Genomic DNA, 26,577 nt, shown 5'->3' with positions numbered 1-26,577 from the left:
AATTAATACAAAATCAACTAAAACAACTCTATAGCCCGCGTTCATCGAGTTCTAAAATCCGTCATCCATTTAGCATTACCATAGTCCTTTCCAACTCTAGTCATCATTACCTTTTTGATCTGCCAGATTACCCAAATGCCTGGTCCCATATCCATGTCTTCAGATTCCTTCTAAAGGAGAGAAGGGATGTTGACGACCTTAAACAGCACATACAACATCATGAGATGGGGTTTTCCCCTGTCCTTGTGTTCTGCTGGCATACTGCTGGAACGAAGTCCGCCATAGCCCATCAAATGACGTGGGACTCTGTGCCAGCAGTGTGCCTGCAGCGCACTGAGATGGAGCCCTGAAGAGATGGGTGATAGTGGGGAAATGTAGTGGGACGGCAGTCCATGACCAACCACAGTAAGAGGAAGAGGCTGGGTGCTTCCCCACAATGTTCTCTGACTCTTGGACCTCAGTGTGATGAGGTCCGTTGAGAATCCAGCAGTCATTCATTTACTTAAAATTGCTGCTACCATAGGAGCCCCCAGTGGCAAATGGGTTCAACTGCTGTGCTGAACTTGCTGACAGAAAGGTCAGCAGTTTTAATCTGGGGAGCAGGATGAGCTCCCACTGTTAGCCCTAGCTTCTAACAAACTAGCAGTTCAAAAACATGCAAATGTGAGATCAATTGGTGCCGCTTTGGCAGGGAGGTAATGGCAGTTCATGCAGTCATGCCAGCCACATGACCTTGGAGGTGTCTATGGACAATGCTGGCTTTTCAGCTTAGAAATGGAAATGAGCACCACCTCCCAGATTTGGACACAATTAGACTCAATGTCAAGGGGAAACCTTTACCTTTACTGCTACCAGAAAAAAGAACACATTCTGTAGCAAATAAGTGAACGAAATATAACATAGAGAGAAACGCAGCATTATGGATCGCCGTAAATGGTTATCTGTCTGGAAACAATTAACACTTTGTATATTTACAAAGTTCCCTATAGTTAAAGGGGAGAGAGACTTAACCTATTCCAGTCCATCCTCCAGGAAATAAAGCCCGACTGCTCACTGGAGGGAAAGATACTAGAGACAAAGTTGAAGTACTTTGGCCACATCATGAGGAGACAGGAAAGCCTAGAGAAGACAATTATGCTGGGGAAAGTGGAAGGCAAAAGGAAGAGGGGCCGACCAAGGGCAAGATGGATGGATGGCATCCTTGAAGTGACTGGACTGACCTTGAGGGAGCTGGGGGTGGTAACGGCCGACAGGGAGCTCTGGCGTGGGCTGGTCCATGAGGTCACGAAGAGTCGGAGACGACTGAACGAATGAACAACAACAAATGGTTACCCTATTGTATTGTGACACAAACATACCTAATTCTTGAGGCAGATGTGATGATTTCATATATTCATTGTTTAGCCACTTTAGATAACAAATAGTATGATCTAAATATTAATGTACTGTTAAATGTTTATTTCAAAATTCTTTTTTGAAGAGAAGTATAGAGAGTACTATGATACATGTCCTATACAAAATGTTCGTCCTCACAGGTGAGGAATAGGTTAAGTCTCTCTCCCCTTTAACTATAGGGGACTTTGTAAATATACAAAGTGTTAATTGTTTCCAGACAGATAACTGCAGGAAATAATCTGGTAGGCTAAAGTGTATCTTATCACGATGGCAAAAAGGGGGCGGGGGGAATCATGTGTGGCCTCCATAGTGCTTGGCTGTAATAAACATTTTGACCTTTGACTCTGTTTATAACACCTTGCCTTGCAGCTTCTCAGGGACTAGTCATGAATCCATATGTTAAAAAGAGTATTGCATTTTCTAGCCCAAAATTGTGATCACAGTGACCTACTAATAGCGTGTTCCAAATCATTGTCTCCACTTCCTGAGAAGATGCCAAGCTCTTCAAATTCAGCTCTGGTACTTAAAATAAACTCCTGGGATCTGAATTCTTTATTATTTTTTCTATGGGTGTTTTCTCTGCTGGATGGCTGTCAAGGGTCTTGTGCCTGGAGAAAAAAGAAAATTGCATTTTCAAGATGCAAGTCTGTCCATATCTGCTGACCTTATTATGAAATCTTTAGGGCCTGTAGGTTTTCTTTAAAGTCAATGAGTCTTCTCTTCTACCCTCTAATATTTCACAGATGAAAACTGCAAGCATGTGGCTGAGTCACATCAAAATGTGATTTAAAAGGGAATGGCCATTCAACAAGAAGCAAACATTTTTACAGGTTGAGTCTCCCTCATACAAAATGCTTGGGACTGAGGTTTTTCAGATTTCTGTTTATGGGAATACCCGTATTTGCATATACCTAGTGAATGAGGGATGGGGGGAAAGGTGGCAGATGATACCTTTAGGGCCCATGAGTTTTCTTTTAAAAGCAGATGTCCTAGATCAGTGGTTCTCAACCTGTGGGCCCCCAGGTGTTTTGGCCTGTAACTCCCAGAAATCCCCAGCCATTTTACCAGCGGTTAGGATTTCTGAGAGTTGAAGGCCAAAACATCTGGGGACCCTCAAGTTGAGAACTACTGTCCTAGATCCTTCTCCAGCTCAATGTGTGACCAACCCCTTTTCCCCAAAGGCAAAATTAGCTGGCTTTGGACTAATTTGGATTTCTGGATATCTGAGACTTAGCTTGTTATGACACACACACACACACACTACAACTACTACTATTTTAAACTCTAGTTCAAGGGTCTCAAACTTTTAAACAGAGGGCTAATGAAATAGTCAAGCTAATTAGGACTGTTGTTGTGTGCCTTCAGGTTGTTTCAGACATAGGGAAACTCTAAGTCTAAAGTGTAGAGCTGGGTAAATAACTTAGGAGAGCGGGCATTAGTTTGGGGACCCCTGCACTAGTCCTTCAGTTGTTTTGGTGTTCAACTCCCAGAGACCTTAGCTACTGTGGTCAATAGCCAAGGCTTCTGGGAGCTCAAGTCCAAGTTCTGGGAGCTCATGTCCAAAAACTCCTGGCCTGTTTAAAACACACACATAAGAAATGGAGCAGAACACAAATGGTTTTGTTATTACTAGAAGACATTGATGCATTTCCTTTAGTTAGCACAGTTTCAAAAATGGTTGTTAACTCAGAAAAGCAGTTATAAGAAATCTAACCCCAGCACTACCATGCTAATATTTGATCGTGTTAATTAATTCTCAAACACATGCTTTCTTGGAAACCGCCCTGAGTCCTCTCAGGGAGATAGAGTGGTATATAAATAAATTTTGTTGTTGTTGTTCTTTTCGATTTTTTAATGCAAGGATTTCAAACAAAACCAAGAAATAGAAGTTATATATCTCAGAGACCAATTTGAAGCATTATTTTAGGCCTTGAAAAGCTGCTAATCGAGGGTGAGAGAACTTTTGACTCTCCAGATATTTTGGACTGCAGTTTATGTAATTCTTGTCATTGACCTTGTGAAGTGTGGGATCTGAAATCATTTATTTATTTATTTATTTATTTATTTATTTATTTATTTATTTTGAATGGACTAACTTTGCCCCTCCAGGCTTTTTGGACTTCAACTCCCACAATTACTAACAGCCTCTAGAGGGTCAGAGGTTTACTATTTCATCTTTAATGGCCTGGGGCTACAGTTCTTAAAGGACTGCCTATATGTGCACATGGGCTTTAAAAACCTCCCTGGAGGCCCATTGTTGAGTATGATGACACATTGTGGAAATGACCCTTTCCGTTGAGTTACAGAATACCTTTATCTGAGACTTTCAGCAGGGAACTACCTTAAAATTATTTTAATGATTTTTCATTCTTCTGTGCCTTACAATCTGTTTTAGCTGTAACCTCTAATCTCTCCACTATGTGATTTTATTGAGTAATTATCTCCCCAAATAATTTACTCACAAGAGCAAGTTATTCAGCTCCCCTTGCACATCATCCTCTGCTTTGCTCCTAGTGATGAACCTTCCTTTAAAGAAAAACACCACCTGAGAGCTTTTTATCATTTTGTGTTGATGCTACTTTACCACTTGGCTCCCATTCCATAGCATTATTTTTCAAGACAAATGAAACTTTTGCTTAGAGAGGAATTATCTAAAAGCTGGATAATCAAAATAGAATGGTTTCTCAACTTTCTTTGAAAACTTCAAGCAAAAAGTAGAAGTGGAAGATTGCTCCTTTCTTAATGTGTTTTTGTTTGTTCGTTGTTGTGTTGTCTTCAAGTCATTTCTAATTTATGACAACTCTAAGGCCATAAGTGGTTTTTTATGGGGTTATCTGTGGCTGAGAGAATGTGATTTACCCAGGATCACCCCATAGGTTTCCATAGCTGACCAGGGAGTCAAACCCTAGCCTCCAGAGCCATAGTCCAACATTCAAACCACTACACCAGTGTTTCTTAACCTGTGGGCCATGGACCACCAGTGGGCTGCGAGGACAAAAATCTGGTCTGCGAGCCTCTTTTTTCTTTATTTTATTTTATTTATTTCCTCTCCTTTCATGCTGCCTGCCACTCCTTCTATCGCTGATCAGCCCTGATACCTTGGAAAGACCATATCAGTTCTAGATTATTAAATATGGTTTCCTGTGGGTAAGCCGATGGCAACTACTGGATGGCATATGTTCTGTATCAGAAACTTGAGCTGATGTGGTCTATCCAATGCAATTTTCAGAATCAGCACCCCAAATAACCAAACCAAATCTAAAGTTGACCAAAAACTGATTTGTAACCCTTTTGGTACTAACGTTGGAGAGTGGCCCCTGGTCAAAGTGACTCCTGCTAATTCTCTTCGTTACTCCTGGCCTGTTTAAAACACACACATAAGAAATGGAGCAGAACACAAATGGTTTTGTTATTTTTATTTATCGTGTCAGGCAACCAAACAGTTGTATTACATTTTTGACAGAACAAACAAACAAACATACAAAAGACACAGAGTTTGCAAGCTTGGTAGTTGATTAAATGTCCTTTGACCAGTATCTGACCACTTGGAGTGCTTCTGGTGTTGCCGCAAGAAGGTCCTCCATTGTGCATGTAGCAGGGCTCAGGTTACATTGCAACAGGTGGTCTGTAGTTTGCTCTTCTCCACACTCGCATGTTGTGGATTCCACTTTGTAGCCCCATTTCTGAATGTTGGTTCTGCATCTCGTGGTGCCAGAGCGCAGTCTGTTCAGTGCCTTCCAAGTCACCCAGTCTTCTGTGTGCCTAGGGGGGAGTTTCTCATTTGGTATCAGCCACTGATTTTGTTATTACTAGAAGGGGATAAAATCTTAAATTTTGGAAAACTGCCAGAAGATCTGCAAGCTGTAGGTGTGAGCTTTACCTTTGACCATTGCCTGTTGCAAAGAGGTGTGTCTTCTCGCAGATTGCCTGATATTTTAAAAATGTGAATAATATCAGGAGTAACGAACGCTGGAAAATACCTCTCTAGGTGCCTCTTGAATCAAGAGCTGCCTGTTTCTATGTATTCTTGATCTTTGACAGAACTGCTCCTGCCATTAGGAAGAATGAGGTGGCTGCTTTAGGCAGCAGATATTAAAGAAGGAAGGAGAAAGGGAGCGAGATCTTGGTAGACAGAGCACTCTCTGTGTGGCACATGCAAAAGTGAACTCCATTGACCATGCAGAAGTGAACTCCAGCGTAAAGTCAGCAAGCTTTGCCAATTGTAGTGTTACACATGTACTGTATATGATGCAGGAGGACATCTCATCTGTATCAGCATGTCTTGGACTTGCTCAGATTGCTGCAAAATTAATTTGCTCATAGTATTTTATATTTGTAATAAAATATACCTAAAAATCCTATTTGAGCATGAGGCATAGGAAGTAATTTTTAAATTACTGATAAGTATAGCATTCATAGTCTGTGCTGGTTGTCATTGAACCAGTCTGTTGTGTGAACTGTCTGTGTGAACTGTCTGACCCAATAAAGTGTTGGAGCATACAAGGAATCAGTTAATGTATATGCGTCAACTGTAAAATAAGATGCATGAAGCTGATTGGTTGGGCAATGCCTAGGAGCAGGCTGAGCCTGGGACTTTTTGGTACTGTTACATTTTTGTTCAGGCCTGAGCCATGCAGATGCAGTTTGAAGAGGAAAGCAGAGAGAGGGAGTTTGGAGTGTGCTCTTGCTTCATGAACTGCTGAAGGAGTTTATCCACATGGACAGAAAAAGACCATTTTAAATCTCTCACAAAAGACGTTATGTGAGTTGATGCAACTGGTCACACTGTACATATGTTATTCTGAATTAAGAAGAATAAATTACTTGTTCTTTATTGTTCATCTTTGTGGCATATTTTCTTTCTTTGGCAAGACAGGACCGATCAAACATGAACTACACATGGTTTATTTTACATTACGTCACGTAAAGGGCATTGCCTTACTCTCCAATAAAAGATCTATTCTCTCAGTCAGTTTTTCCTCCAATCTCCTCATTTATAGTATAAAGAAAATAAGAATTCAATCTATAATTCTTATATGTGCTGTGTTTCCCATCCCTGGCTAACTTTGCCTGCTCCTATATTTCTAATGCTCAGTGAAGTTTTAAGTTACTACAGTGCTTGTAATTTTCAGAATGAAGGAAAATGCCTTTGGGAAAAACAAAATTTTTAGTGAAGAGATAATGTCCCCATATCCCCCTCTCATGTCATAGACACACTCCTGGCCCAGGCACCGGCACAATCTCCACCAACAGCAGGGATATCTGAAATGAGAGGCAATTGGATTCTGGAACATATTCTTGGTGATAACAAGCTATCTGCAAAGAAAGTGGAAAAAAATCAGTTAGTAACCTCTGTAGAGAAGAAATAAAAAAATGTGAATATCTGGGTTTGCAGAGCAAAGAGCTATATTAGGTAGACCTTTTGCTGACAGGACAAGGTCCAAGAAAGAGTGCATTGCACTCTGGAAAAAAGAAAGAAAGAAAGCTGTAGTTTAATGAGCCATAGAACTGAGCCATAGGTAGAACACCAGTGTGACCCTATATAAATGCTCCCATTCTTTCTGTATTGCTTTGTAGCTTGGCTCCCAGGATTTCATGGGGCCTTTGGTATGTTTGATATACAAACTGGATGTACTGTACAGCCAATGCTAATATGATTCCTAGCTTTGAACCACATGAAACGTAGGTAAATCAATAATGGCAAAAAACAACAACAACAAAAAAAACACTGATGTGGTGATTCGTCTTAGCTAGAGTAGATCCATTAAATTAATTGAAATTTCTTAAGTATTAACTCACAAAATCTGTATTGATTCAGTGAGTATTTGTGTTTACAAATAAACTCACTGAGCAGTCAAGCATGTCTGATCTTTAATTATCTGGACTAACTGTTGGTAAAAGTAAATTGAAAAATAATTGAGCAATTTTATATGATTTTTATTTTTTCACCAGCTTGACAGGTGTCTCTGAAAGAATTCCATATTGAGGGTGCAAACAGTACAAAAGACGCTACCCAAGGCCTGCAGAATTTGGCCTTTACAAAGGTCCAAGATGTTCCACAAAACCCTTCAGCGGGCCACATCTTCTCACTCCCCTTCCCCTCTTGGACAAGCCCGGTGGGGAGATGACTCCCACCCTTTCCTCAGCTTCACGCCATTCCCATGGAATGGTGTGAGAATGGGGATGTGCCTCAGCTTCTCCCTCAGCAGGCATGCAAAGTGTCAAGAGAAAAGGTTCCCAGGAAATGGCACTAGACTGGGGAGGGGCCTGAGGTTGCCTGCAGGCTGAAGGGAAGGCCTTTGTGGGCAACATCTGGCCCATGGGCCATATGTTGTGCAGGTCTGCTTGACCCAGACCTGCTCTACACATATAAATATGTGAGAAGAAGTCATGGAGAGTAGGAAGCAAGTTTGTTTTCTGCTGCCCTGGAGACTAGGACACGGAACAATGGCTTCACATTACAGTAGATTTTCCATCTGAACATGAAGAAGAACTTCCTAACGGTGAGAGCTGTTCAGCAGTGGAACTCTCTGCCCCAGACTGTGGCGGAGGCTCCTTCTTTGGAGGCTTTTAAGCAGAGGTTGGATGACTATCTGTCGGGGCTGCTTTAAATGTGATTTTCCTGCTTCTTGACAGGAGGTAGGACTAGATGGCCCACGAGGGCTCTTCCAACTCTATGATTCTACCCCTTATTCTATAGTGCAATCCATAGAATTTGAAGCCAAGGTCCCTCCAGAGATTTCAGTGTATGAAAGAAGACAACAGTTTGGGAGAATTTATTCACAATGTAATATAGGCTCAACCCATATATGCCTTTAAAGGTTAATGCCCAAAGATTGAATTTTACTTGGAACATAGAAATCTATAAGCCTAAATGTCATTAGTTGGTCCAAAATAGAGAAGACCTATGAAGTGTAGGATTTTTAGTAACATGTAGGTAAACTCCATTCTAGGTGAGGTAATAAGAAGATTCTCTTACCGGAAATTATGTGCTACTCTTTTGAATTCATCCAAGATGTTGTGCTGCATAATAGTGCATAAACACTCTTTGAAGCCCAATTCATGAAACATAGGAAATGTTCAGAGGTGATTCTCAAGGCATAGATGAAGCCACTCTGAATCCCCTCTGGGGTGCGATAGAGCAGGGTAGAAATGCAATAAATAAATAAATAAATAAATAATATGCAAATAATAAAATAATATAGTTTTCATCTATGCATACGGTATCACCATTGAAGTGACATGTATCAGCCATTGATAATAACTGTTTTCATGATAACGCATCTACAAAATCAAAGTTGGCCATGACTATGGCAATTGGTGGCAAAAGGCCCATCTGGCAACTGGCCGAGCAATAATCACTTGGCAGGATTTCGGTAATGTTTATTGTAGATGTTGAGACAGAATTAGGGGCATGGGAGAAATTATCTTACACGTGAGTTCATGAATGCTCTGTAAGGCATAGGACACCTTCGGTTATTCAGGCCAATTTCCACATGGACTCGGCGCCTACATTGAGTTATTCTTAAGAGCATCAATACAAATGGATGCAAAAAATATGGTAACAGTGTTCACAATATGGGTAAATTGACACTCTCAGCATAATATCTACTGTAGTATTGATACATTTATCAGTTCTTCAACTGATTGTATTTGGCACTGAAGAAAATGGCACATTAAATGGAAGGACACGGGTCCTCTCGATTGGCCTACAGCTCATTGACAAATAGTATCCTACCATGCTAAAGGCTTTTCTCTTTTTGAAAGGCACATTTGCTAAAGGTAAAGGTTTTCCCCTGACATCAACTCGAGTCATGTTCAACTCTGGGGGGTAGTGCTCATCTCATTTTCTAAGCCGAAGAGCTGGTGTTGTCCATAGACACCTCCAAGGTGGCCGGCATGACTGCATGGAGTGCCGATTGCTAAAGTATACTCCTATATAGAGTTGCCCTCAGTGGAAAGGTAAAAATAATGAAATAAATACAAGAATAAACCAGTAGTAACAATGTACCAATCTTTATTGGTAGACACAAATACAATTAACAGTCAGAATAAGTATCAAAATCAAAGGATAATTTCTTACATTTGATACATGTGCAGACTTCTTTCAAAAAGTAACAAGAGTGTGAAACAATGTAAAATTGCTTTATTGAACAAATACTTCTCAATATTAGAGGAAGACTTTTCTCTATTTAAGATGTTAGACCTTCAAAGTAGCATGACAATTGATTAGCGCTGTCTGATCTAGCTGAAGTGGTTCTCAGGCTGTGGGTCCCCAGATGTTTTGGCCTTCAGCTCCCAGAAATCCTAACAGCTGATAAACTAGCTGCGATTTCTGGGAGTTGTAGGCCAAAACACCTGGTGACCCACAGGTTGAGAAGCACTGAGCTAAGGAGTCCAGAGAAAACCTGTAAAACTAATTTTGTTCCATTGACGTCACATTGTGAAGTCAACAACCTGGAAACACTTTGAAAGTAATAAAAGTTGGATCCTATTAAGTACATTAAATGAAACCTTTGAACTCAAGCATGACGTGATTTACATAAAATACCAGATAGCCGGGACATCTTTGGCACCTGAATGAGAGGGAGAAATGGATGTATAGCTCTAGTAGTACATGAGGAGGAGAATATTGCCACTTTCTAGCAGTCTTGCCATTAGAACCAAAGAAGTGGGTTGAATATGTCATTGTAAATTATTGTGTGTGTGCCTTCAAGTTACCTGTGACTCCATTAATTTCATTTTCTTAAGATATGATTTTACTGGTTCCTTCATCTGAAATATAGCCCAAAGAACCTGGTATTTATTGTCAGTCTTTCTTCCAAGTACACTTTTCAGCTCAAACACTAACATTTAGAAAACACTGCATGAACACCAAGCACAAAGTAGATGAACACAATAACATCTTGCAAAAGTTGCTGGCAGTGCATGGGGAGCAGACCCAAAATTAATAAGAACATCAGCCCTGGCCTTGTCTAACTCAGCTGCTGAGTGTGCCTGTCCTGTTTGGCATAAGTTTGTTCATGTGAAGTTGGTGAACATAGCACTGAATGAAAAATGCAGAATAATCACAGGATGTCTCAAACCTACACCTGATGATAGACTCTACAAGCTAGCTGGCATCTCCCCCCCCCCCTCCCCACAATGAGAACCACCATTCCTCTTAATGTTCTCCCAGCAACAGCAAGGGCATCCTCTGAGCAGCTATACCAGGAAATTCCAATTGGATGCCCCCCTCCTCCTCACAAGGGTCTGCCTCCAGGAGCAAACCAAGAATGGTCAACATGGAAATCCCTGTACAGACTCAGAAGTGGAGTGGGCAGATCAAAAGACATCCTGGCTAAATGGAACTACCTAAAAGAATCCTCCACCTTGTGCGACTGTGGAGCAGAACAAACAACCCTGCACCTGAATGCTTGTTCACAATGCCCTGCCTCATGTACAGAGGAAGAATTGTTTAAAGCTACAAACAATGTGGTTGCTGTTGCCCGGTTTTGGTCAAAAATTACTTAGCTGCCTGTGCTCCTTCTATTTTTTATCAGTTTTATACTTTTGTCTGCAATGCTTTGATACGGAATAAATAAATCAAAGTACTAACTCGGGCTGGCTATACTTAGTTTCCAAGATCAGATAAGATAAGATCTGGTGGCTTTAAAGTATTTAGACCATAGCAGAAATTATGGGGGTAGGAAGTACGGAAATGGTCCAGGCAATTACTGTTACGACCCAGAGAATCATCTTGCTACTATTCCGTTATTGATGGCTTCAGTGTGTCAATGTTATTCATGTTTTGTTTAAAGGAGATTTTCAAGTGTCTAAAAGCGGCAGTTCCTATCTGATCTTGGAAGCTAAGGAAGGTCAATTCTGTTTGGTATTAGGATGAGAGACTATCACTGAATACCAGGTGCTGTATACTATATTTCAGAAGAAGTCACTGGCAAAATTATCTTTGAGTATTCCTTGAGTATGGGGTTGGCATCAGTTGAAAGGCGACTTGAAGACATGAACACAGTTTAACAAGTGAAGCCCCTGGGTGATCTTCAGAAGATAAACTTTCCATCTTCTATGATAAAAGGAAGTAGCATACAGGATGTGAGATTCTAAAATAAAGAATGTTTTAGAACATTGTTTTGGAAACCCTATGAACTGCGAAATGCCTGAATTCTGACATTCCAATCTGGCTCCACTAGAAGATGGCTTAGGCTCAAAACCCTTCACGTTACCTCTTCTTCTACAAGCTGTTACTGTTATCTGATGAAAGGGCCATTCTCTGTGGTCACTGTGTGCCATTATGTTACACAAGGGCTCATTAAAGTCTAAATCCAAGTTTCAGATTATAGTGGGTTTACTATCATTTGTTAGTCTTCTTTTGTTGATGTGTGCCTTAGTTTCTGACTGATGGTGACCCTGTCACAGTGTTTTCTTTGCAAGATTTGTTCAAGAGAGGTTTGCCATTGCTTTCCAGTGAGGTTGAGAGAGTGCGACTTGTTCAAGGTCACCAAGTGAGTTTCCATGGACAAATGAGAATTCAAATTCTGATTTCCAGAGTCATAGCCCAATGTTGAAACTACTACACTGACTCACATTTATCTGATACTTAGCTTGCCTGCTTCAAAATATTACTATGTATGGTATATTAATAATGCAATTAAAATAGCCGCCCTGAGTCCCCTCGGGGAGATAGGGTGGCCTATAAATAAGGTATTATTATTATTACTATTATTATTTGAAACATAACAAGATTAGTACACAACAAAAAAAGATCACTATGCTGGCTTTTGTATTTGATCACACGTCGGACACTTTCCAAATGTCTAGGACTGTGTGATGTATCAGCACATAATGTGTGCAGATCCTAGTAGGGTGGCCTTTTGCAGCTGACAGATGGTAATTTTGTCAGTGCCGATTGTGTTTAAGTGCAGGCCAAGGTCTTTAGATACTGCACCCAGTGTGTCGATCACCATTGGGTTGTTGTTGTTATTATCATTATTATTATTATTATTTAAATGTTATCATCCCGTCCAGTGAAGAAGCAGTTAACAATTTCAATTTAAAAGGTGACAAATATATCCAAATAATTAAAAAAAACATAATGATCATATACTACATAGCAAATTACATTTTGCATCCAAATATTGTATTTGACAATTTGATTATGGCTCAGATTGTAATGCAATGCAAAAAGCCAACATAGGGATGTAAGGTCATTAATGAAACTTTATTTTTATAGAAATATGCATTATATCTAATCTAATTGCTAATAATGTTCATTTTTAGAGCATTTAATCTGATATGCTATGACTGACCAATGTTTGCTGATCAACATGATATATTTCCTATATTCTTTTTTTTAGCTTACGATGGCGTCTGTTTTCACATCCAACAAAACAATCCGGGTTTGTCCTTTCCTCAATGGAGAGGTGGAAAGCTCGGAAACAAAAACTAACAACACATGGATACGTCCCAATTTGGCCAGCAGATGTACATGGAAACCAGGAAAATCCATTTCAGAGTCCCCTCATAGTTGTGTGCCTCTGTAAGTAGATACTGTTACTGGAATATTGAGTGTATGATTTTTCTCTTTCGTCTACCCAGCTTATTTAGTAAGGGTTTTTCTAAGATGACTGCGAGGATTACAAACAAGGAGCTTCCTAGGGGTCCTGTGAATGCATTCTGCTATAGTTGCCCTCATATGCAACATACTGTGGTTTTCAAGTTGCTGAAGTAAATGTTTGTACATTTGCAAATACTCCTGTGCGTAACCTCTCGATCAAGCACAATTCAGATGGTATTGATTTATAGTATTTATATTCCGCCCTTCTCACCATGAAGAGGACTCAGGGCGGATCATAGAACATATATATACAGCAAACATTCAATGCCATTTTATACACAGACAAGACAGACAATTATACACAGAAGGAGGTATATATAGGCTTTTCCCCATTCTCAGCATCTCAGAGACTTGTGCTCTGTTCCATCCATGGGCATGTGGGTGTGTGTATGTGCTGTCGCTCCATCTTCCTGCCAAAGAGCTCTTTTGTTCATAAACTTCCTCCTTTTTTGTTTGGATTGCCACCATTTTCTGGCATTTTTCATTTACGGGTGCATTTAAGCAGTACCTATTTATCTACTCACATTTTTTTGCTTTGGAACTGCTAGGTTGGTGGAAGCTGGGCTAAAAGCCAGGAGCTCACCCTGACCAGGGCTTCGAACTGTCAACCTTGGATTGACAAGATTTCCTGCAGCTGGTGGTTTAACCTACTGTGTTAAAGCATCTTGTCCACATGACAGCTTCTTATGCTCCTCTTGTTCTGTATTTTTGTTATACCTTATCCACAATGCTTGAGACTAAAGATATTCTGTATTTCAGGGTTTTTAAAAAATGATTTAGAAAACTTGCATATGTATAATGAGATGTAAGGAGATGGGATCCATGTCTAACCACTAAATGTATTTGTTTCATTTTACATCTTATACACACAGCCTAAAGGAAATTCTATTTCTAGAATATAGAATACTCATCCTATACAACAGGCAGCCAACAGATGGCAGAACGCCAGCGGTTTTTTACGCAGGAAGATTTTCATGGGCTCTTCTAGATTGTTTGACAGAAATGTAACTTCTCACAATGTAGCTTGTCATGTTTGGTGACCATCGTTCCACTCCTGTTCTTTGTAGCAATTTGTTTGGCTCAGGCCCCCACACTGTCCTCCTTCCGGAAGGAACTGAAGACTTGGATGTTTCGACAAGCCTTTGAGAGTGCCTAGTCCCAATGGTCCACAAATAATGCCACAGCACAGCGCTTTTGCCCCATGCCCTAGTTCATTAGCTAAATTTTGCACTATCCTATTCCCTGATTATGTTTGCAGTTGGCTATGTTTTACAACAGTTCTCATCCTAGGTTATTGGGCACTGTTTTGAGCTTACACTTTGTTTTATATGCTATTGGTTCTAATCTTGTATTGTATTGTGTGTTTATTATGCATTGTTTTAGGCACATTGTGCCATATGAAAGCCGTCCCGAGTCCCTTTGGGGAGATTCCTATATTTATATAGTAAATATAAATATACCGGTGGCACAGTGGGTTAAACCGCTAAGCTGCTCAGCTTGTTGACAGAAAGGTCACAGGTTCGAATCTGGGGAGTGGCATGAGCTTCCGCTGTTAGTGCCAGATTCTGCCAACCTAGCAGTTCGAAAACATGCTAATGTGAGTAGATTAATAGGTACCACTCCAGCGGGAAGGTAGCAGCGCTCCATGTAGTTATGCCGGACACATGACCTTAAAGGTGTCTACGGGCAACGCTGGCTCTTTGGCTTAGAAATGGAGATGAGCACCAACCCCCAGAGTCGGACATGACTGGACTTAATATCAGGGGAAAATCTTTAACTTTACCTTTACCTATATTTATATTATGCCTTTCTCTACCCCAATGGGGACTCAAGGTGCCTTACATATAGGCAATAATTCAATGCCTTAATAACAAAATACGATTAAAAACATTTCAATTAAATTAAAATCAAAGTTAGATTACATTAAAAAAAATTAAAACATTACAATCACTATAAAACTAATCATAATAATAGTATTAAATCAGCAATAATAATAATAATAATAATAATAATAATAATAATAATTTTAAAGGGTTTTTAAAACCAGTTTGCTGAGATTATGCTATGGTTTCAAGAGTCAATTTTATCCTCTCTAATTTTTAATTTATTTTATTGAGTTATAGTACTATAGTATTACACAGATCTGCTATGACTAAATTTTTCTTTTCTTTTTTTAAGAAGCAATGTATTTGTTTGTTTGGTTTGATAGATCTTAGAATGAAAAATAAAACAAACCTATGCAAAGGTGGTACTAACATTTTGTGGCTAGTGACAGAAATATCCAGAAAATAGTCCAGGACAACAGAAATGTGGTGTGTGTTTGTGTGTGTGTGTTAAAAAACAAGATCTCCAGCAGCAAATACTGCAACTTACCAACACATTTGTCTTAACTGAAGAAAACCCATGATAATTCTATAGAGTTTACTTTTAATTCTAAGACACTGGAGTCAGAACAAACATGGTGTCCTTTTATTTCACTTTCTTTCAGTCTCTTTTGTTATTGTGGAAGTATGAAATCTTCTTGCTTCCACAAAGAGGTGGAAACTAATATTAAACTTCATAAGATGCAGGTCCCAGCTGCCAATTTAGGGCATTTGGTTCTTCCAAAATCATTAAACTCTCATTATTTTAGAAATATATAAAGGAGCTCTTCTGCAAAACAGGAAAAAATCTACTTGGACTTATGCAAGATGGCATAAGTTAATGATAAGCAGTTAATGATAAGCAGAAAGATTTAGAAGTCATTTGTGAAACCCTGACGACTTTGTCCTTATAATGTTAGTTCTGTCTTTTAGAAGGGCCCCATGGGTTCAGTACAATATGTCCTAGATGATAATCCATCATAACACCCACTCCTATTTGCCTGATTCCAGGGGGAAACTGTCTTGAGGAAGTGTTTTCTACTTAGTGGCTATCACTTTCTCTGAGCATTCAACTTACAATATATTAAATCTGAGGAAAATAAAGTTTTATTTACATGGGAGAGGCAGTGTGTTGAATGAAAATTACAAAGATCTGTTGAAAAATTATTCAAGACTGGCCACGTTGGCAATATAGCAAAATAAAATGTAATGTGGGGATCTAGACAAGGAGCAGTAAAACTGTAACTCCATTAGTAGCAGCACAGTAACTGCTAATAGAGTTTAATTTTACCGTTCTTTGTCTCAGTCCCAATGGTATGGCTGATAGGAAAGATAATACCAAGAGCGGCCCTTTGTGTGAGGCAGAAAAGGTACGTTTATTTTCAGCTGAGACCCTGGTGTGGAATTGCGTCCAAAAGCAGGGTTGATTTTCCCTTTAATACATCTTCAAATGCAGACAAACAAAGAAACATGCTTCTGCATATGTTAACATTACCACCATGTCACTTTTGCATCATAGAAATATCAAATTATATCTTCCCTACATGTAAGGGGCATGTCTCTATATTTTTTCTAAAGCAGCTTACAGCAATAGAGATAACTAGGATTCAGCTTAGATCCATCCAGAGGCCTACTTTTGACCTGTCAGGAGGGAGGGAGAGAAACTTCTTACTTTTGGAAGTAAGAAGGTATGTCCTGTGCTAAGCTGTACCAGTCTCTGGGTTGTATAAATAGCATGCCCACCTTCTCTTCCTCCTTTCATCACAGATCTCCTTCAGCATTCTTTCTGTCCTGCCAGCTTGGCTTCCTAATACAAAGAAAACCTGATTTTTCTATATTTCAGTGCTTCTGATGTACATACAATATATGTATAAATATCTATATTTCCAATATCTCCACATCACCCATATGGCCAAGAAAGAAGTGGGATCTGCCTTCATGGAGATCCCGCTGGACACTTGGAGGACCATAGGTTGTGCAGGCCTAGACTAACTGAACAATAACAGAAACAACATCTAATACAAAATGTAGGCTTCTGACCAGCACTGCCCCCCCCCCCTTTTTTAGCATCTTTTGCTTGATGAAGTCAGTGGAGCTTTGAAAACTTGCATGATGCGCTTTGTGCATTTCAGTTGGCCAATAGAAGCATCTGTTGGATAGTATCTGGAACATCCCCATCATAGCATCTTGTGAGAGTTCAATGACAACAGTATTCAACGAGACAGGAAAATTCTGCAGGATTTGAAACTGTAGTTTCAGGTTAAGTTACAAAGTAATCCCCCTTTAGGTTATAGGCTCTCAGGCCCCATCTATACTGCCATATAAAATCTGTATTTATTTATTTATTTATTTACAGTTCTTATATTCCGCCCTTCTCACCCCGCAGGGGACTCAGGGCGGATTACAGTAAACACATATATGGCAAACATTCAATGCCAGTTTGACAAACAACATTTAACAGACAAAGGCTATATAACTTTTTTTTTTCTGGCCGCCAGGGGAGCTGCTGCTTTTCATCGTCCATCAATGACACCGATGAAGTTCTTCCGCATTCCACATTCCCCGGAGTCTTCTTTCTTTATGGCCTCATAAATTAGTTAAATTTAGCCTCCCACACAAGGTGGTACCTTATTTTCCTACTTGACAGATGCAACTGTCTTTCAGGTTGCAAAGGTCGACAACGGGCTACACAATGGCTGGACACCCACTCCAGCCCGGGCTGGCTTCGAACTCATGACCTTTTGGTCAGAGTGATCTTAATGCAGCTGACACTCAGCCAACTGCACCACAATCCCAGTGCTGTAGTATTTGTTTTGAACTGGATTATATGGCAGTGTAGACACATGTTCAAAGATGGTAATCTAGATTATCTATTTTGATGATCTGGATTATATAGCAGTATACATCCAGCCTCCGATATTCTTTTAAGACCCCCTCTATACTGTCATATAAAATCCAGATTATCTGCTTTGAACTGGATTATATGGAAATGCCTATATGGTTTGATAATGATGCTTCAACTTGTTTTAACTCAATGTTCTATTTATTGTTTTAAATTGTGGTTATATTTTTGTATCTGTTTTATGTTGCGGCATCACATTGTTGCCAGATGTAAGCCGCCCAGAGTTCCCCCTTGGGGGTTGAGAAGGAAGGTTTAGAAATGCTGGAAATAAATAAATAATAAAATTATTTATATAACAATGTAGAATCATATAATCCACTTCAAAGCAAATAATGTGGATTATCTGCTTTGATAATCTGGACTATATGGCAGTGTAGAAGGGGGCTGATAGTTACTTAGGGCCCTTCCACACAGCCATATAAACCCACAATATCAAGGCAGATAATCCACAATATTTGCTTTGAACTGGGTTATCTGAGTCCACACTGCCATATAACCCATTTCAAAACAAATAATATGGGATGTTATACAGCTGTGTGGAAGAGGCCTTAGGGAGGTGGGGTCCAAAGAAAGTTTTTTCAATAAAGGTTTTACAATTGTTTCCTTTGGTGGATTTGGAACAAAGTGTTTTTTCACACCAGGGTTTTCTCTCACTACAATACTATTGTTTCTAAAAACATTTTAATGACAGCTTCTACTGACTATTCTTGACTTGTGTGTGTGTGTAGATAAAAATATGTTGGATTTTATTACTCATTTGTGGAAGTTGTTATTTTGTTTATGATTTTTCAGTTGATTAAATGAATTGGTATTTTTGATATCTTGCAACAATGAAGGTTTCTTGCAATCAACAGTCAGAAGGTTTCTTGCAACAATGAATTTGTTATATATTCATAAGTACATAGAAAATGAGGTTTCCAAATCTTACTAGCTCCTCTTTTTGTTCTTTTCCCTACTGCAGTCCAAAAGAACCAAAGATTTTGTCAAATATTTTGGAAAAAATTGGGCACACCCCAATGGTCCGTGTCAACAAAATTTCAAAAGCCTATGGGATTAAATGTGAACTGTGTAAGTATTTTCTTGTCACAACTCTTCTCTCAGGGCGCATCCAGAAAGCCACTTTAATGTGGGAGTTACCGCAATAAAAAGGGGGGCTGTCCAGATGACATCCTAGACAAACTCAAATTAAATCGCCACAAACCAGGGTTTTCCTGGTTTGTGGTGAAAAGCCACTACTTCCGGTGCCTGGACTGCAGTCCAAACAGTATTCCCACAGTTGGCCTGAAAAACTAAATTGGCCCGAAAAACTGTGAGAACACAACCCCCTCCCCAAAAGACCCCAAAAGCACTGTAAAAAAAACAAAAGAACTTCCCTGGCCTCCATTAGAGGGTTGCTGGAGCTCTCCTGGCATGTACAAATGATGCGCCAGGAGAAAGAGGGGAGGAGAAAAATCACTCCTGCCCCTTTCTCCTGGCATGTCATTTCCATGCACCAGGAGAGCTCTAGCAGCCCTCTAATGGGGGCCAGGGAAGTTCTTTTGTCTTTTACAGTGCTTTTGGGGTCTTTTGGGGAGGGGGTTAGAGTGTTCGGGTGTTCTCCCGGAAAGTTCTGGGAGAACATCTGGACATTCACCCCAGAATGCATGTCCTTTTTGGGGTATGTGTGGATAGGGGCCCAGGAAAATCCACATCTTTTAAACACGGGTGCTCCTGAGATAAAGCGTTGTGTGGAAACACCCTCTGTTTCTGTACTATGTTGTGGAAGCTAATTAAGGTGGAAGCGGAGAGGTAAGTTTTAGCACATATGTAGTTTTGGGAGTGGGCTCTATTATGTCTTTTGTGGGAGTGGGCTCTATTATGTCTTTTGTTTCAGACAAGAAAATGTTTGCTCTAGCCCTGTTGGAAGGAAAGTAGATGTGATAAGACTGTTATTACTTTCACTTAATTCAAAGAGTGACATTTCATGACTCTTCATCTTCATTGTTCATATCTCAGAAAATATTTCACCCATATTCTAACTGGGTCTTGACTTGAAATTCTAGTGGCTAAGTGTGAGTATTTCAATGCTGGAGGGAGTGTGAAGGACCGGATCACCGTAAGGATGATAGAAGATGCTGAAAGAGCTGGGACTCTAAAACCAGGAGACACAATCATTGAGCCTACATCAGGAAACACTGGTATGCCAAAAGGACATCAAAGGGCCCTTCCACATATACCTATATCCCAGAATATCAAGGCAGAAAATCCCACAATATCTGCTTTGAACTGGGTTATCTGATAGGCCTGGATAACAACGGAAAAATTTGTTTCTAAAATCGATTTGTATTTGGGGGGTTTTTTTGTTTCGATATTTAAAATAATTACAAAATTTTCCTTTTAAAAAGTTCGATATTTACGAAATTTCGTAAATGGTAAAAAAATTAACGAATCGATTTCCGAAACAATAACGATTCGATTCGTTAATGGCGGACGCGACCGCGAAATACGCTAAAAAACCTCCAAAACCTTCTGAAGCTTCCCTCTCCCTCTATTGTTGACTGTTGGTGTGATATTATAATTTTTTTTCACTAATTAAACCATAAAACTGGCCCAGACATGCGGAATAATAACGAAACAACCTCAAAACAATAACGAAACGAATACAATATCGAAATACGAAGCATTTACAAAACGTTTTTGAAAATTCGTTTTTTTTTTAAATTGCTCCAGAATGGTTCGTTATCGTTTTGTAATTGAAAAAATTAACGAATTATTAACGAATTACGAATTAACGAAACGAAACCGCCCAGCCCTATTATCTGAGTCTACACTTAGATAATGTGTGATGTCCTGCCTTGATATTCTGGGATATAGGCAGAGGCGGCCATAGGTAATTTTCAATGGTAAGCAAACAGTATTTTGGTGCCCCCCCCCCCAACCAATCACTGATATATATTTTCTGTTTGTCGTGGGAGTTGTGTGTGCCATAGTTGGTTCAATTCCATCATTGGTGGAGTTCAGAATGCTCTTTGATTGTAGGTGAACTATACATCCCAGTAACTACAACTCGCATATGTCAAGGTCTATTTCCCCCCAAGAGCGCCTCAAGAGTGCCCCTGGGCAAAATCAACTATACTGCAAATGCTTATTTTGCGTAATGGGTTGAGCCGCCCCTGGATATAGGGCTGTGTGGAAGGGCCCAAAGACTTCTGTGGACATTTTAAGAAGTTGCCTTTTAATGTGATGAAAGGTTATGTCAATGTTATTTTTAACAGTATCAATATCGTGATAATTTATATGATGGAAGAGAGGAATTATACTGCAAGAAGGTAGTCGAAGCAGACGTTGTACTCATAATTGCCCCTATTTATTTTTATTTCAAATAATAATATGCTAAACCATTGTTTTTTAAGACAACTATTTTTAAAAAGTGAAAATTCAGAAATAGTCATTTGCTTTTTCAGAGAATACTGTACTGCATGTATAGGTCTTCCACTTAGAGGTTGGAAGAGTTACTTCTTTGGTCTACAACTCTGAAAATGTACAAGCCAGTACCAAAGGGGGGGGGGGGCTTACAGCATATTGCATTATGTACAAAGTCAGATCCAGTGGTTTTGATTAAGTCAAGTGTCAGGTAAATAGACACAGGATCTCAGCCTTAAAGTACAAACTATTAGATCTATTTACTGAAAAAGTACAGTTAAAGCAATGGTATTTCCCATAGTAACCTATAGATGCGAGAGCTGGACCATAAGGAAGGCTGAGCAAAGGAAGATAGATGCTTTTGAACTGTGGTGCTGGAGGAAAATTGTGAGAGTGCCTTGGACTGCGAAAAGATCCAACCAGTCCATACTCCAGGAAATAATGCCTGACTGCTCACTGGAGGGAAGGATATTAGAGACAAAGATGAAGTACTTTGGCCACATAATGAGGAGACAGGAAAGCTTGGAGAAGAATCATAGAATCATAGAATCAAAGAGTTGGAAGAGACCTCATGGGCCATCCAGTCCAACCCCCTGCCAAGAAGCAGGAATATTGCATTCAAATCACCCCTGACAAATGGCCATCCAGCCTCTGCTTAAAAGCTTCAAAAGAAGGAGCCTCCACCACACTCCGGGGCAGAGAGTTCCACTGCTGAACGGCTCTCACAGTCAGGAAGTTCTTCCTAATGTTCAGATGGAATCTCCTCTCTTGTAGTTTGAAGCCATTGTTCCGCGTCCTAGTCTCCAAGGAAGCAGAAAACAAGCTTGCTCCCTCCTCCCTGTGGCTTCCTCTCACATATTTATACATGGCTATCATATCTCCTCTCAGCCTTCTCTTCTTCAGGCTAAACATGCCCAGTTCCCTAAGCCGCTCCTCATAGGGCTTGTTCTCCAGACCCTTGATCATTTTAGTCGCCCTCCTCTGGACACATTCCAGCTTGTCAATATTTCTCTTGAATTGTGGTGCCCAGAATTGGACACAATATTCCAGGTGTGGTCTAACCAAAGCAGAATAGAGGGGTAGCATTACTTCCTTAGATCTAGACACTATGCTCCTATTGATGCAGGCCAAAATCCCATTGGCTTTTTTTGCCGCCACATCACATTGTTGGCTCATGTTTAACTTGTTGTCCACGAGGACTCCAAGATCTTTTTCACACGTACTGCTCTCGAGCCAGGCGTCACCCATTCTGTATCTTTGCATTTCATTTTTTCTGCCAAAGTGGAGTATCTTACATTTGTCACTGTTGAACTTCATTTTGTTAGTTTTGGCCCATCTCTCTAATCTGTCAAGATCGTTTTGAATTCTGCTCCTGCCCTTTGGACTATTGGCTATCCCTCCCAATTTGGTATCATCTGCAAACTTGATGATCATGCCTTCTAGCCCTTCATCTAAGTCATTAATAAAGATGTTGAACAGGACCGGGCCCAGGACGGAACCCTGCGGCACTCCACTTGTCACTTCTTTCCAAGATGAAGAGGAAGCATTAGTGAGCACTCTCTGTGTTCGTCCACTTAACCAATTACAGATCCACCTCACCGTAGTTTTGCCTAGCCCACATTGGACTAGTTTCCTTGCCAGAAGGTCATGGGGGACCTTGTCGAAGGCCTTACTGAAATCCAGGTACGCTACATCCACGGCATTCCCCGCATCTACCCAGCTTGTAGCTCTATCGAAGAAAGAGATCAGATTAGTCTGGCATGACTTGTTTTTGATAAATCCATGTTGACTATTAGCGATGACTGCATTTGTTTCTAAGTGTTTGCAGACCGCTTCCTTAAGAATCTTTTCCAGAATCTTGCCCGGTATCGACGTGAGGCTGACCGGATGGTAGTTGTTTGGGTCATCCTTTTTTCCCTTCTTGAAGATTGGGACCACATTGGCCCTCCTCCAATCTGCTGGAACTTCTCCCGTTCTCCAAGAACTCTCAAAGATGGTTGCCAATGGTTCCGAAATGACTTCCGCTAGTTCCTTCAATACTCTGGGGTGTAGTTGATCTGGCCCTGGGGACTTGAACTCGTTAAGAGCGGCCAGGTATTCCTGGACGACTTCTTTCCCAATTTGGGGTTGGATGTCTTCCAATCCCTCATCCACTCCATCTTGCTGAGGTTGAAGACTCTCTTTTTGTGAGAAGACCGAGGCAAAGAAGGCATTAAGTAGTTCTGCCTTTTCCCTATCCCCTGTTAGCATTGCCCCATCTTCTCCTCGAAGAGGTCCTATCGCCTCCTTGTTTTTCCTTTTTCTATTGACATAAGAATAGAAGCCCTTTTTATTATTTTTAAAGTCCCTGGCAAGTCTGAGCTTGTTTTTTGCTTTAGCCTTGCGGACCTTTTCCCTACAGGTGTTGGCTATTTGTTTGAATTCTTCTTTGGTGATCTCTCCCTTTTTCCATTTCTTGTGCATGTCTCTTTTGTGTCTTAGCACAGTTAGAAGTTCTTTGGACATCCATTCTGGCTTCTTTGCACTTGTCCTATTTTTTCTCTTTGTTGGCACGGTTTGCAATTGCGCCTTGAGTATTTCACTCTTGAGAAATTCCCATCCATCCATAACTCCCTTGTCTTTTAGTATCTGTGTCCACGGAATGCTGCTCAGCGTTTCCTTCATTTTTTGGAAATCAGCTCTCCTAAAGTCCAAAATACGGGTTTGACTTGTCTTAGTTTCGGCCTTCCTTTGTACCTCAAATTGCAGGAGCACATGGTCACTTGCCCCTAAGGATCCTACCACTTCGACCGCATCGATCAGGTTCTCCACATTTGTTAGGATGAGATCAAGAGTAGCCAATCCCCTTGTTGCCTCTTCTACCTTCTGGACCATGAAATTGTCTGCAAGGCAAGCGAGGAATTTGTTGGACCTTGTACCCTTGGCCGAGTTTGTTTTCCAGCAAATATCGGGATAGTTGAAATCGCCCATGACTACTACATCTCTTCAGACAATGATGCTGGAGAAAATGGAAGGAAAAAGGAAGAGGGGCTGACCAAGGGCAAGATGGATGGATCCTTCAGATGACTGGCTTGATCTTGAAGGAGCTGTGGGTGGCCACAGCCAACAGGGAGCTCTGGCATGGGCTGCTCCATGAGGTCACGAAGAGTTAGAAGCGTCTGAATGAATAAGCAACAAACTAAAGAAGAGCTTCTTACCTACCTTATCCCTGTTGGGAATTTGTGGGAAGAAAGAAAGGATAAAATCCTGGACAAATCTTTTGGAACCAGTAAATAAAATAGTGTAATTGGTTTCTATGCTTGAGAGCAAACCATTTTTAATACTTGTTATTAAAAATGGAATTAAGTTGGGTCGAGATGAAATTTTCCCAGTTACATCCTGCTGAAATGAATAGAGCAAGTTAGTTTAAGGCTTCTGAACATTGAATCACTGGGACTGAAGAGCATCCCATTCAGTCGGGACATACTGCCTTTATTTGTAAAAGCGCAACAATATTATGGATTAAGATTCTTTGGATCACTGAAAATATGGTGTCTAGAGAAGGTCTTAGAAGAATCAATTTCTTATTTTGTAGAACATAATGTAAGAAGACTCAATTGACAAGGTCCTTATAGTGCATCTCAAAGGACCCCAATCCTATTTGTTTCATTATTGCCTGGTGCGCTAGATTTTACTTTTTGGAAGAAAGTATGTCAGAGTTTTAAGCAGGAAACATGTCATCTAAATATGGACTCCAACGGGTCTATCCAGCATAAGGATCTTGCCAGAGCTGTAAGCCTCCCTGAATCCCCCTATGAGGGTGAGAAACGTGGGGTACAAATGAAGCAAGTAATAAATAAGAATTGTGGTAATTGTAGTCTAACAACATTCTTGTTCTTGATGGACCTGTATTTCTGTGCATTTTTGCACTCTTTTATCAGCAATGCTTGCTTTCTGCCAAAGATGAGTTTTGCTGTTAATCTCCTCTATATTCCTGGATATAGTAGCTACTAGGCATGGTTAGGTTCGGTCAGAATCTTCGTAATTTGGAATACATTTGGAAAGATTTCCTTTTTGAAGCAATTTCAAAGTTTTTAAGGAAACCAGAAGTCCCTTTGCTCTTCTGAAGCCTTTTCTGCCATTTCTCTTACGAATCTGTAAGTGAGTCAGAAATGATTCAGCTTTTCAAACCAGTGTGGGTGGATTCCCTTCAGTTTACTTTTCCTCCCGGTCAGCCTTGGGCGAGAGATGCAGTTTAACGCAGTTTGGATGGATTCCCTTTGGTTGCCTTTCCCTCCCAGTCAGCCTTGGGTGAGAGATGCAGTTTAATCCTGTTTGGATGGATTCCCTTCGGTTGCCTTTCCCTCCTGGTCAGCCTTGGGCGAGAGATGCAGTTCAACCCTGTTTGGATGGATTCCCTTCGGTTGCCATTCCCTCCTGGTCCGCCTTGAGTGAGAGATGCAGTTTAACCCTGTTTGGATGGATTCCCTTTGGTTGCCTTTCCCTCCCGGTCAGCCTTGGGTGAGAGAGGCAGTTTAACCCTGTTTGGATGGATTCCCTTTGGTTGCCTTTCCCTCCCGGTCAGCCTTGGGTGAGAGAGGCAGTTTAACCCTGTTTGGATGGATTCCCTTTGGTTGCCTTTCCCTCCCACAATTCCCCCCCCCCCCGCCCCCTCCCGCTTCTGGAATAAAACAACTACTTTCAAAGTAAAGACCACCCAATGAAACAAGAAATAACACTTTGAAACCATTAACGAAGGATTAGGAAGTCTCTGAAGATTTGAAAAGTTTTGAACTTTTTTTTTCTGTGAAAATCGGAATTGACTTTAGATCCAAACCACCATTGCTGTCTACATCCAAAACGAGTTTTGAACCATTTTTTTTTAAATCAAACAAGCCTAGTAGCTACCTTTGTTTTTAAAAGACCAATAGAACCAAGAGAAGGCACTGCAGTCATTATTCAACCATAACTGGAAAATCAGTAACTAATTTCTCCTCTGCTAAATGCCACATCCTCACTTAGCCTCCTCATTTAAACTACCAAGAGCTTTCTTCATACTTGCTTGTAAAGAAAGTCAGAGACATACACTTAATATATTTATACATTTACATATTTTTTGAAAGAGGTGTGCCCCCGTAAGTGAAAAAGATCAGTTTTTTATAGCATGTGGTGCTCCCCAACGATTTATTTTGCATTTAGAGAAAAAATGTTTGAAACTGATCATTGCAAGTTAAAGATATTTGAAAGTGATTGCTATTTATTTATCATGTCAGAAGCGAATTGTAGTAATGTATTTAAAAACAAAGTTAAAAAAACTTGGCATCATACTAAATGTCCTTTGACCAATAGCTAGCCACTTGGAGTAGCTCTGGTATTGCTATAAGAAGGTCCTCCATTGTGCATGTGGCAGGGCTCAGACTGTA

General features: G+C 40.3%; 1 protein-coding gene across 1 annotated transcript in view; it reads left to right on the top strand.

Annotated features, from left to right (window-relative positions):
• Positions 1 to 12,753: 12,753 nt before the first annotated feature.
• The window catches only part of LOC132770008 (cystathionine beta-synthase-like), a 34,079-nt gene continuing 20,255 nt past the window's right edge, over positions 12,754 to 26,577 (top strand). The window contains exons 1-3 of the mRNA XM_060766899.2: positions 12,754 to 12,931; positions 18,735 to 18,841; positions 19,816 to 19,950. Of these exons, the coding sequence (XP_060622882.2) occupies positions 12,756 to 12,931; positions 18,735 to 18,841; positions 19,816 to 19,950 (418 nt within the window). The 5' untranslated portion in view covers positions 12,754 to 12,755. The remainder of the gene's footprint in view (positions 12,932 to 18,734; positions 18,842 to 19,815; positions 19,951 to 26,577) is intronic.

This window comes from Anolis sagrei, chromosome 3 (genome assembly GCF_037176765.1).
Source record: "Anolis sagrei isolate rAnoSag1 chromosome 3, rAnoSag1.mat, whole genome shotgun sequence".
NCBI classification, from domain to species: Eukaryota; Metazoa; Chordata; class Lepidosauria; order Squamata; family Dactyloidae; genus Anolis; species Anolis sagrei.
Note: the sequence above shows the minus strand (reverse complement) of the source record. Positions and strands in the feature narration are given on the sequence as shown.